The following is a 12571-nucleotide window of genomic DNA, read 5'->3' as shown; positions in this document are numbered from 1 at the left end:
TTTTTTCCTGGTGCCCAGGAGAAATGCCATGCTATAGGGCTATTGATTCTATGCGTTGCTAAACAAGACCAACGTGAATGGCTGTAGTAAATACTGCACCCAAAAGCCATCACAAAAGACAGGATAACTTATGTATTGGACAATTTAAAAAACAAAACTGAGTGCAGCGTTTTGGCACTGAAAGGGTTATCCTAGTAAAATGACAAAGAAATTAGAAGGTACAGTGGCCTACTCTGCTGTCGTATCTGATTCTCTGCGGGACAAACTGCAAAATGTCACTGCAGCTCCCTGAGAGGATGCTTTTTCTGCACACCCCTCTGCTGAGCCGGCAAACATGGCATTTGCAGCATAATTAACTCTGTCAACTCTGCTGAGCTCCGATCTACTTGACTCATGTACTGATTTAAGGAGTTAATAACTGTAATGCATTGAGCATTGCTAATTTCCTGAAGATGTTCTAATGAGGTGCTGGTAATAGTCTTTATGAATAAATTATATGTAGCTTATTAGAAAAAAAGATATTTGCAGCACATGCCTGCAGTGCTTATGCGTTTCCATGCATTTGTAACTATATTAGTAGGTGCAGTGTTACAGTTTGGCTCTTAGCTTGTTACCCACTTATTGCAGGACCAGTTCAAAGCTTCTAATGTCCCTGGTGTTGATGCTTCTAGGCTTTTCATACAGCCTTTTCTTTTTAAATAGATCTTTTTATAAGGATAATCACTGCTATGCTAAAATATCTGTCAGTTTCGTAGCAGTAATTAGGATGACCGAGAGCTAGATTTGTGACTGGGCCTCAAGCTCAAAGGCCATTGAGATGCATAGTGATCATGCACTAAAAAGTAAAATCTGTGTCTTTGCGTTTGTTATTTCTATCTTTTTCTGGGGAGTGCTAGTGCAGAGGGCCCCCAGAGTATGATGACTTTACTCAGCTCTGCCAGAGATCCTTATTGTTCTAACACCCCAGAAGTATGCCATTTGATCTATAAAGGGTTAAAAGGTCCCTCGATGCTGGCTCTATCTCCGCCATCTCCAATGTCCTCAATGGGGGGAACCTACTGTGCATGCGCCAAAAGTGCCATGCGCACATTTGGTCTTCCCTATAGGAAAGCACTGAATCAAGGCTTTTCTACAGGGGGATGTAAAGAAGCTGGACAACCTGAGAGACAGCCACTAGATGCAATATTAACCCTGCAATGTAAACATTGTAGTTTCTCTGAGATTGCATGTTTTACATTGCAGGGATAAGGGAACAGGGAAATTGCACCCAGACCACTTCAATGAGATGAAGTGGTCTGGGTGCCTATAGTGTCCCTTTAAAGCTACCAGGCATTTTATCATGACAGTAGCTGTCACAACTGAGGGTATTGTTGTACTAAGAGACTGTAACTATAGGAGAGAGGTAACTTCCTATGCAGATTTACAGAAAATATTCAGCTCAGTTGAATCAGCTGTATACATTCTGAATTATGAAATGAAACAATGTTTCTATTATTCTTCCTCATTTGCAAGTTGTACCCTGCTTGTGTCTGCACTGATTAGTATTGTAATTTCTTAAATATTTAAAGGACCACTATAGTGCCAGGAGAACAAACTTGTTTTCCTGGCACTATGTAGTCCTTAGGTTCCTCCCACCATCATGGCCCCCCTCCCGCTGGGCTGAAGGGGTTAAAACCTCATTCAGCCACTTACCTTAATCCAACGCCAGGTTCCCTCGGCGCTGGTGACCTCTCCTCCCCCTCCGACGTTGGCTCCTAAGTGGAGCTGAATGCACATGCGTGGCCAGAGCCCCGCGTGCATTAAAAACGCCCATAGGAAAGCATTACTCAATGCTTTCCTATGGACATCAGCATCTTCTCACTGTGATTTTCACAGTGAGAATCCCGGAAGCGGCCACTAGAGGCTGGATTAACCCTGCAGTGTAAACATAGCAGTTTCTCTGCACAAGTTGTAGATTATTTTCTGTATATTATTCAATTGCGTAATTTCTAGAGAAGTAATGTTTTTTCCTTAAAGATTTTTAATTTGATAGAAAATAATTTACAATGGAATTTACAAAGCAATTGTAAATTTTTGGGGCTGAATAACTGCAACATTTTCCAACTCGAAAATGTTACCTTACTAGCAGTTTTCATCTTAACACTTTCAATCATTTCAATGTCTTTTAGGTACACCTCCACCTGGATTACTACTTTAAAAAAGTGAGATATGTCTGTTTATTTGCTGGTGTCTGGGGTTGAGTTAATGGTGGTTTAGTCAATGCAACTGCCCCAGCAACCAAAACACTGAAGGGCCTATCAGGTGGCACCAACATTATGGACGTTCCACTAGTCATCTGTAATGGGGGGCCTGGTTGGGTATTGATTGTGGGCCTGTGGTCCTTTATCAGAATTCCAGACCAACCTTCTGTCAGTTTGATTGTTTCCGCTGAGAATCCATACTGAGATGCAAGGGATCATACTTCACTTCCTCCCAGTAGATAGAGCACAGGAGATAGAACGCAGAGAGTGATGTGCACACTCCCAACTCCAAATACAGCAGACATCTCCTTGCATCTTCAGGCAGCTCCCAATTGACCATACACATATACAATCTAAAAAATATAAATAGAATAAAACACAAATCGTGTAATATTGTAGTAGGCACTTAAATAAACTTTGACGTGAAAGACGTTCTTATTTTCTCTTTTCCTCACGTAGAGTACATGGAAGGAAAATGGAGAGACCAAAACATAGTGTAGTAGTTAAAAAATTGCAATAAACAGCTTTAATCGCTTGCACTCACAAGATAAAAGACCAAATCAGACACATCAAAATCTCACTCTGGAGCCAGGACCTTGGTAGGGTTCTTGGATTGATAATTGTGCAGAAGCAATTCAGAAAAATAATAAACCGACAAGCACACTCATGCAATCTTACTCAAATATTACATACAAACACATCCCTGCATTCAAACTCAAAAAAATATATACAAATACACCCCTTCACTCAAACACAAATACTTCACACAAATGTACATCCACATTCAAAAGTGAACATTACATTCAGACACATCCCTGCAATCAAACACAAACATAACATTCAATACACCCCTGTATTAAAACGCAATAAATATATACATGCACCCCTTCAAACACCAACACTGTACATTATACTATAGTGCCCTTAAAAGCCACAGCGCTGTACAGATATACAACCTAGACTTTTGACTCGGGGTGCCTTTAAAAAAATACTTGCCGCCCCCTCAGAATGGGTTAAAACTCACCTTATTTTCAGCTCTCCGCGAGTCTGCCGGCGCTGGCCTTGCCCCCTTGGTGACATCATCAACATTGCAGATTTTTTGTCAATCCAATGCTTTCCCATGGGGAATTCAGCACCCCCATGCAGAGCGTAGGGACGCTGAACGGCAGGGCTGCTTACTGTGCAGCCCTGAGCCAGGAAGCACCTCCAGTGGCCATCTGAGGAGTGGCCACTTGGAGGTGTCCGCAGGGGCAATGTAAACACTGCCTTTTCTCTGAAGAGGTGAACAAAAAAATTCTTGCACCAGCCCCCCTTTTTTTGTTAGTCTAACCACTGGCTGTTCTTTTGTGTGTTTTTGACATAGACATTATATAGCACATGAATAGTTATGGCCAGTTTTCTTCTAAAAGAGAGAGATTTAAAAGTCCATCATAGGTTGTGCATACACGAGAGCTTTTGAATCCTATTTGATGGTGCATCCTACATATAATTACATGTAAACTTTTTCTGAACATTATAGCAAGGTCAGATACAACATAACCAAAGCCAGTGTGTGGTCTTTACATTTCTGTATGCAATGGCGAGAGGTAAGGGGAATTAAGATGGTTAGGTGCCAGGATACATACACAGCAGCTTACTGCACCCCTCTCTCTCTGGCAACCCACCTCCTCATATATTGGACTCATGAAATATCAAACTTGCTGTAAAAAATTATCAGTTTAGCCTACAGGAAATATGACCAGCACATTGCAGATAAATATGAGTGGCACACCCTGACACTTAAAGAGTTAAACATATAATTATATATTACTTAGTGTGTAAGACATTACTTAGGCTAATTAGTTACACTATTCCTGCTTTGATAAAATACATTATGCTAAAATGTGAAATTATTACAAACATCAGCATAGAAAAATCCAGTTTATAAAAGAAGACGTGAGGATACAGGATAATACAATAATGGAAATGCACCTGGAGACATACTCTAGTGTGGCAGCATGTTTCAGACAGACACAGTGACTTTGGTAAACATTTCCAGAAAGCACATAGTATTGTGGTTTGTGAAACACATTTTCGTCAGACACACATAGATGACATGAGGGAGACATTTGAAGATGAAACATAGTGCTCCTATTTGATGACACATTATATGCAGCCTAATGGCTTAGGTCTCTGCGTTTATGCTTCTGACCTGGATTTAAATCGCAACCACTGAATCTGATGTGTACAGAATGATGAGCAGAAAAAATATAATTTTGTAATGTTTTTTTAATGAGATTTTAAAACTTTTGAACAATGGACGTTCAATTCATGGTGTAATGGGCAACCTCAAAAATAATCTCTAGGAACATACTGAGCATGTCTGATGTGTTCTCTGATTGGGCATATTTCAAAAACGACCTAAATTCTACATATGCCTAGTTGTCTTCGATAACGTTTGCAATAGTGGTAGAGAAAATGATAGCACTGCATTTATAATGAACATTTGCAAGTCAACCCTTCCCAAAGGGGAACAATGTCAGTAATTCACTCTTTTATCACTGGCAATTTTTAAAAAAAGTTTTGGGGCAACAATTATTTGGTGGTGCCTTATTGATGAGCCTGCACTTGGTAAATGTCAAGAAAAAAAGTCACCTACCACAGACCTGTGTCTGTACTATTCTTCTCTTGTGCACAAAGAATATGGATGTCATATATCCTGACAGCTAATGTCTTATTAACTACATATGTGAGGGATGCTGTATACCTGCTCAGGCTAAAACCCTTTAATTGGCAGTTACCCTCGTACATTGGCTGGTAATGAATGTCATTGCATATTGTTCTTGCCTGACAAAGGAACTTTTGCAAGTTTATTTAATAAAGTGTAAAGCCAAAGTGAATTTCAAATTTTATGAAAAAATATTCAAACTGAAAATAATGGTGTGGAGAATGCTTTTCTACATAGACATTTTTTTTTGGGAGAAAATTGAATTTACTTGGAATTCACAAAAATTCACAGGTTCAGGAACAGGAACTGTACCAAAGCAATACTTTAGAATCCATTTAAGTACTGGTCCTATTATTATTTTTTTTACTTAATGTATGTATGTTGCCATATGCTTCTTACGTTATGTATTGGGGCTGTTTATGTTTTGTGGGGTTTTGTGGGCTGTGTGTTATTGTGTGTGTACATGAGCAGTTAGTGGTGTTTTGTGTGTTATATATGTATGGATATGTGATGGGGGCTTCTTGTTTGTGTGGGCTGTATGTTGCGTACTTCCCTTTGGGAGATATGGAATCGGGAAAGGTGGGTAGACTTTCAGGGGGCATTGATAGAGATGCAATTTGCATCACTAGTGACAACCGTAATGGGTGGGTTAACCGTGGAGATGGGTGGTTTCACCCACTAATGTCAAGCATGCCAGGATGACAGACAGCCTCATGGCCGGTGCTCAAACTACACTACCATGCAGAGAGCACTACTGATGGGCTCTCTGCTTGGTTCTAGTGGCCACTGCACTGCTTGAGCACTTCTAGGGGCCCAAATCAGTCACGGGCGGAGGACCCGACAGGGTCTGCCGTAAGGTGATATAGGTGGAGGCGTATAGAGAGCCATCTGCAGACCTGTTACATAATGAAACGGGCGACAAAATGCCACTCCTTTCAGAGTGCCATCTGGAGCCATGGTCCCGCCGGAGTTATGGATGGTCTGGCCTCATTGGGGGCACACCAAAAGATTTGGATCTGCCCCAGACTGCATCCCTACTAAGCTGTCAGGCCACTTGCCCAACTGAGAGAAGGCAGGAGAAAGAAGCACAATAACAGGGTGGCAGGTTTCTTTTACAATATGAGTGTCCTGAAGATCCAGAACTGTTGAAAGGAAATATTGCAAACATTGAGATAGTTCAGGTTCACTCTGGCGTATTATTTGTTCCATGTTTAGTAACAGACCTTTGCCTGTGCTTGATATGTAACTCTCTTGTGCATTTTATTTTTAATCTATTTTTAATAGGAAACCAGTGATAGGCTAAGAGTGCTAGCTGATGCTCTTAGAATGTCAATGGTGCCGAGCATTGAAGTTGGACACAGAGGAAGAGGGGCTTGGTGGATGTGCGCTGTCTGGACAACTTTTGACTTAAAGTGTTTGTAAATTAAATTCACTTAAATATGACAGTGCCCAGGACCCCCAGGCACCGTAACAACATCATTTAGATGCAGTTGTTATGGTACCTGGAATGTTATTTTAAATGATTTGTGGCGCTTGTTTGCATATTATGCTATAAATTATATTGCATGTTTAGCTTGATGTTAAATGTAACAAGGTGTCTCTATGTTTTAATCTTTCCGCAGGAACGGGTAGAATATCTCTTCCTAATCATTTTCACAGTGGAAGCCTTCCTCAAAGTCATTGCATACGGGCTTCTCTTTCATCCTAACGCATACCTCCGAAACGGCTGGAACCTGCTAGACTTTATCATCGTGGTTGTAGGGTGAGTCACAAGAAGTACATCATCATCTGATTCCAGTACACAGTTTACTGTTATTATTTCAGTCTGCAGAAGGCCTTTTACACAGTACAGCACAGGATCTCTATTATAAACTGCTGCTAAATCTAACTGTTGTTTGTTCTGTGTTTGAATCTGTTTGATCTATGTTCCTTTAGCTCTGATGTCTGTGCGGGGACAGGCTGAGTCCCTAGATGAAAGATTTATCAAACTACATAATGTAATTACCTTCATTTGGACAATGGCTTTCTTAAAACAAAAATAACAGTTTACACAGTAATGTATAAACATGTTTAAACAATAACAGATACAAATGTAATTGGACACTCTAAGCTCCGTAAGTCAACACAAGAAATTCTCCAAGCACTCAAGGTGTTCAAGCCGAAGGCAGTTTTAATGGAACAAAAGGAGCAGCAAAGTTTCGACCTGCTAAGAGGTCTTTGTCAAACTCGACAAAAGACAAAGACCTCTTAGCAGGTCAAAACGTTGCTGCTCCTACGGCTTGAACACCTTGAGTGCCTGGAGAATTTCTTGTGTTGCTTTATCACTGTGGGATTGCTGGTCCTGCTGGGATTGAGTGCGGCTCCTATCACCACTTTTGCAACTCTAAGCTCCACAGACACCCATACTCCTTGCACAGAGAATAGTGCAAGGATGTCTCCTTTCCCTTTTCTATGGATTTTTAAACGTATAGCTCGATCAATGGCTATGAGCCAGCTTTCCCATTCACGTATGCTACTGGCATGCAATACAAGTTCCCACCCACCGCCTTTGACAGGCTCTTTCATAGCATTCCATAAGAGAGAAATATTACATAACTTTAATTTTAATTTACATTTTTTTGGTTTCTGACGTTGCTGTTATATTTGACTGTGTTTTTATCTAGTATCCTGGCAGTGACCTGTCTTTGACTACTTTCTGTATTTGCCATCTTCAACCTCTATGGACAAGAAATGAGCTCAGGCAGAAAGTAGTAATGCTAGGTGCCCTAGTGCTAGCCAAAAGCTTAATGGAGGAAATATAGAAGTACACATATTTAGGGGTCACCCCACTTTGTCAATGTGCAGTGCTTTCCCACCCCCACACCAAGGATGTGGAAAGTTGGGGATTGAAAGAGATGGACATTGTGGGTAAATGTGAGATAAAGCAGATACAACATCAGGGTTTGGGAGGTGAGGAAGGAAAGCCAAAGAAGAAATGAAGGGATTTAGATAACAGATATTATTTGGAGAGAAGGAGATGAATCTAGCAGTAAAGATGAGAGGTTGAAACAGTCTATGTAAGATTACAGTAATCCAAGCAGGATAAGATAAGGGCATCCTTAAGAGGGTCATGATGATTCTATTACTAATAATAATATACTTTTTATATCGTTCTTGTCTTCTCAAGGGGGCACTTATCAAAGTTACTCAAATTAAGGGACCATACTGGTTCCGATACAAATAAATAGGAACATTTACTTTGTTAGGAAAAGCATTTTTAAATTTATCCATTTAAAAAAATCAAATGCAAAGGTGTTCTTGCACAGTATGGCATACAGTGTTAATTCCATATGTCTAAGATGCTCTAATACATCATGTTGCTGAGTGTACCTCTCTGCAACTCTTCTCTCTCTCTTTGTATTCTTTCACAGGCTTTTCAGCGCCATATTAGAGCAGGCAACCAAGGCAGATGGAGGCAGTGCCCTTGGAGGTAAAGGTGCTGGGTTTGATGTGAAGGCACTGAGGGCATTCCGAGTCCTAAGACCCCTGAGACTGGTATCTGGAGTTCCAAGTAAGTAGGTCTGCTGCAGTGAGATTGAAGATCTCTTACTGGAGGGCAGGAGAATGAGATTAGGGAAATTCACGTTTAGCAGTCACTGTTGAAAAAAGCAAACTCACTTTCTATTAACAGGTACAGATGTTCAATAAATATCTTGATATTATAAATCTCTGGACATTTATTCTACTTCCAGCAAGATTTGATTATATGTTATCAGAAGGGAAACACTGAGATTCGAAAAGGGCAATGCAGGGTAGAGTTTGTACAAAAAATCGGGAATTGACACGAGAGTTGCACAGTTTGCGCTTGATGTATTAGCATTTCTGGATCTGTGCTGGAATGTTCTAAAACAGCTGAGAACTTTGACATTAAACTTGCTGGATCTCCCTCTTCTAATGTTCAGAGTTTAGATATGCAGTGCTAAATGCTGCTCATCCCCATCTCTTCTAAGTTGGTGTTCCAAAGATTACTTATCTCAGGAGTACATAGCTGCGTGTGTGTGTGCGTGCGTGCGTGCGTGCGTGCGTGTAAAATATGTATAGAACTGCAGACCTGCACAATTCTGCAATGATTAAAGCACATGGTGAACATTCATTTTTGTAAAGCGGCTCTGTCACGTTTTTATTTTCTTTCAGTTTTCTTTAGTTCATGTAATTTGCCCTTTGAATTTTCCCTTCCCCCCCCCCCCCCTTTGCCACTTGCCTTTTAAAAAAAATATTTTTTGTCTTTTTCCCCTTGTACTGGATCTCAAAACATGGCTGCCGCCATTTTGTTCTCCTCAATTTGCCCTTCTGTGGAATTCTGTTGACAGAGTTGATAGGTGGATTGTGGGTAAACTTTGCTTAAAGGGACTCTCCAGTGCCAGGAAAACAATCTGTTTTCCTGGCACTGCAGGTCCCCTCTTCCTCCCACCTCCTATCCCCGGTTGCTGAAGGGGTGAAAACCCCTTCAGTGACTTACCAGAGGCACCGACGATGTCCCTCGTCGCTGCTTCTTCCTCCGCCCATGCTCCTCCCCGTCACCACGTCAGCCGGCGGGGGAGACTGATCCTGCCCGCCAGCGGGGGAGACCTAATGCGCATGCGCGGCAATGCCCTGCACGCGCATTACACCTCTCCATAGGAAAGCATGCTTTCCTATGGGGATTTTAGCGACGCTGGAGGTCCTCACACAGCGTGAGGACATCTAGCTACGCTATAGCAGACCAGAAGGTGCCCTCTAGTGGCTGTCTAGTAGTTTATGAAAACTGCAATAATTACAGTTGCAGGGTTAAGGGTAGTGGGAGTTGGCACCCAGATCACTCGAATGGGCAAAAGTGGTCTGGGTGCCTGGAGTGTCCCTTTAAGCTTTACTCATTGCCCACATTTGCCCAAACACATTTGTTAGATTGACAAAAGAGGCCTTAGAACTGGAGCTTGTAGAGTTGCATCCAAGCCCTGTCAGTCAAAGAGCTGGGTATTTCTATTTTAGATTTGCATACAAACTCATACAATATATGAGTTTATATGTCGCACTGGTATGAAATGGATTCGCAGGCACTGCTGACTGGGAGAGATCACTTGACTATGTCACAGATCACAGACATAGTCTAACAGACTATGTCTGTCTTTCTTAAAATTTGTGCTTACACAGTCATCAGTCACAGGGTCGGTCTTTGGACCGTGTCTGGGACACTTTCCGAAGGCAGTGTCCCAGACCCTGCATGTGAGCACTCTATACCTGCTGAGAGCCAAGAAGTGTAACTCCCAGCTATTTGATTGAATGGCCATAAAATAGAGCTCCAAGTGACACTTTTAAAGTCCTATTCTATCAGTCTGACAAATTTGTCAAACAAAAGCCTACTTAAATAGGACCCTAGCACCATAACCACTTCATATGAAGTGATTGGCGTGTCTAGAGTGTCCCTTTAATTTCTTATTAATTTTCTACCCAGTCTGCACAGCTACCATTGCTGACCTTCTACAATATTTGTTCTCCCACAGCCAGGCCACAGACATCATTATAACATTGAGAATGAGAAAGCAAGATTCAAAATTACCCATTTACGTCAGCTGTAAGAAGCCTGTGAAATTCTCATTAGTATCACGATGGGATGTACAACACTAGTCTTAACAGATGCAGAATCTCAGCATGTAAATCATTTTATTGGGGATCCTTACTTGAGCACTCAGAAAAGAAATGCAAACAGCTTAATCCATGACATACTGTGCCCTCATGGGTACTGAGCTGAAAGACTGGCAGTCTGGCACACGGATTTACGGGTGCTATTTCACCAACTGGCCTTAATATTAATTTGTTTTTAACGTTTGGTATATTTACCCATGGTCACTGCTTTCTAATCTTAGAAGTCAATGAAAATTATCAGGAATAGTATTAGGAATAATGGTGAAAAAATAAATTAAAACAGAGGCTGTATTTGTGATTTTATATGATTTATGGTAAACTGATTGCACCATTTAATCCATACGTCCCAAGAGTCCTAAAGTCTGATTAACAGTCCTCTTTTTCTGCATTTTCCTTGGTGTACTGCTTTTGTGGACACCAAATAAAAAGCACAGAAAAAGCCTTGCATGAGCACGTCATTAAATATGTCATTCCATGTCAAATGCAGAGCAAATCTGCCATGTAAAGGCACGTTCATGTGACTCTACGGATTGCATCATTGGCATGTTGGCTTTTGAGTAGCATGAATTAGTTAAGTTACATGCGTTTATAAAATACAGCTGTTAAACAATCTCCCCAACTTTGCTGTTTTTTTCTCAATTTAGCTTTTTGATAATTAATTCAAAACAAACTTTTATATCTATGTATCTGGAAATATCTGTCACTTACTGTACTTCTTTTAATAATTGCTTACATAAGAGTATAGCTGAATTTTAACATAAATAATAACATTAATCTGACTATCCCTTTTATTCAAAAATACCAAAATACTCCCGTTTACATTTTTGATAGCTGGATTATTTCTAACCTGTAGTCAGTTCTGGCAGATTTTGAATGCACTAGTGCACGTTTTTTACAATCTAGCAATTTTGCAATTTGACATATAGAAGGCATATGCCTGAAATTGTGGGAGGGATTTAAAGCCCTATATAAGCCTAACAAACCCCTGCTTACCTGTCTTCGTCGATCCGGAAGTTCCCCTCCCACCACACCCTCTTATCAGATCATTACAACCAGGCGGGCCCTCTTTTTTGCAGGCCTAGCCTCTCGTCGGTTTTGGCACACCTCAACCGACTATTATTTGTTAAAACTAAACCTATTGGGAATGTACGCCCCTTTTTATAATCCTGTACACAAATATAAAAGTTGTGGATATGTGATGTCTGTAGATTAGGGTAGACCAATTATCGTTTCTGATGATAGTAAGAGCAAATATTCTGCATATTTCTGATAATCGGTATCAGTCTTGTAATTTACCGATAACTTACTTCTCTCTCCCAGTCATTGCACTCCTTCTTTTGCATCCACGTTGCAACCTCACGTCATGCCCCCTTTGCAGAACTTAGCTGAAGGCAGGGAGGTGAAAAAGTGAATAATATACTGTAACTTACTGGGCTGGCTGCTCAAGAGTGATAGGAGTGTGAGTGCTGACAGCAAGCACACTCCTAACAATAACACCCTTTAACAGTGAGATGCCAGCTTGTACTGGCTGCCTGAGAGTTATAGGAGTGTGATTGCATTTAGCATATTCAGTAAATGCCAGATTTGTGCAGAAATTGTGTTGCTTTTTCAAAAGTTTAAATCTACAGAATATTGTCAATCAGCCCGAAAGTTGTCTGATAATCTGTATTGGCATCGGCTTTGGAAAATTATATCGGCCAATCCCTACTTCATCTTGTAAGCTCACATGCTGTCTTTCATAGCAGTTTGTGTGAGGTTCTGCAAACTTGGATCAAACCCCTTTGTGGGGATCTGAGTTTCGGGTGGGCTGGTAAGGACAAGTGTTGCAATAAGGTGTAACCCACCTGCAAAACGGATGGCATGCCCAAAGAGGCATGATTCTTTCTGGCATGAATGAATGCCAGGCTGACTGACGGCATCCGTGTCTCGTCCAACACAGGGCAGACCTTGCAAAGGTACTGTT

At 41.0% G+C, this 12571-nt stretch overlaps 1 protein-coding gene across 7 annotated transcripts in view; it reads left to right on the top strand.

The window, feature by feature from the left end:
- The window catches only part of CACNA1C (calcium voltage-gated channel subunit alpha1 C), a 590913-nt gene that overhangs the window by 402978 nt on the left and 175364 nt on the right, over positions 1-12571 (top strand). For all 7 annotated transcript variants that reach the window (XM_063447661.1, XM_063447667.1, XM_063447665.1 and 4 more), the window contains 2 exons: positions 6570-6709; positions 8358-8497. In XM_063447661.1, the coding sequence (XP_063303731.1) occupies positions 6570-6709; positions 8358-8497 (280 nt within the window). The remainder of the gene's footprint in view (positions 1-6569; positions 6710-8357; positions 8498-12571) is intronic.

Source organism: Pelobates fuscus, chromosome 3 (genome assembly GCF_036172605.1).
Source record: "Pelobates fuscus isolate aPelFus1 chromosome 3, aPelFus1.pri, whole genome shotgun sequence".
Lineage (NCBI taxonomy): Eukaryota > Metazoa > Chordata > Amphibia > Anura > Pelobatidae > Pelobates > Pelobates fuscus.
Note: the sequence above shows the minus strand (reverse complement) of the source record. Positions and strands in the feature narration are given on the sequence as shown.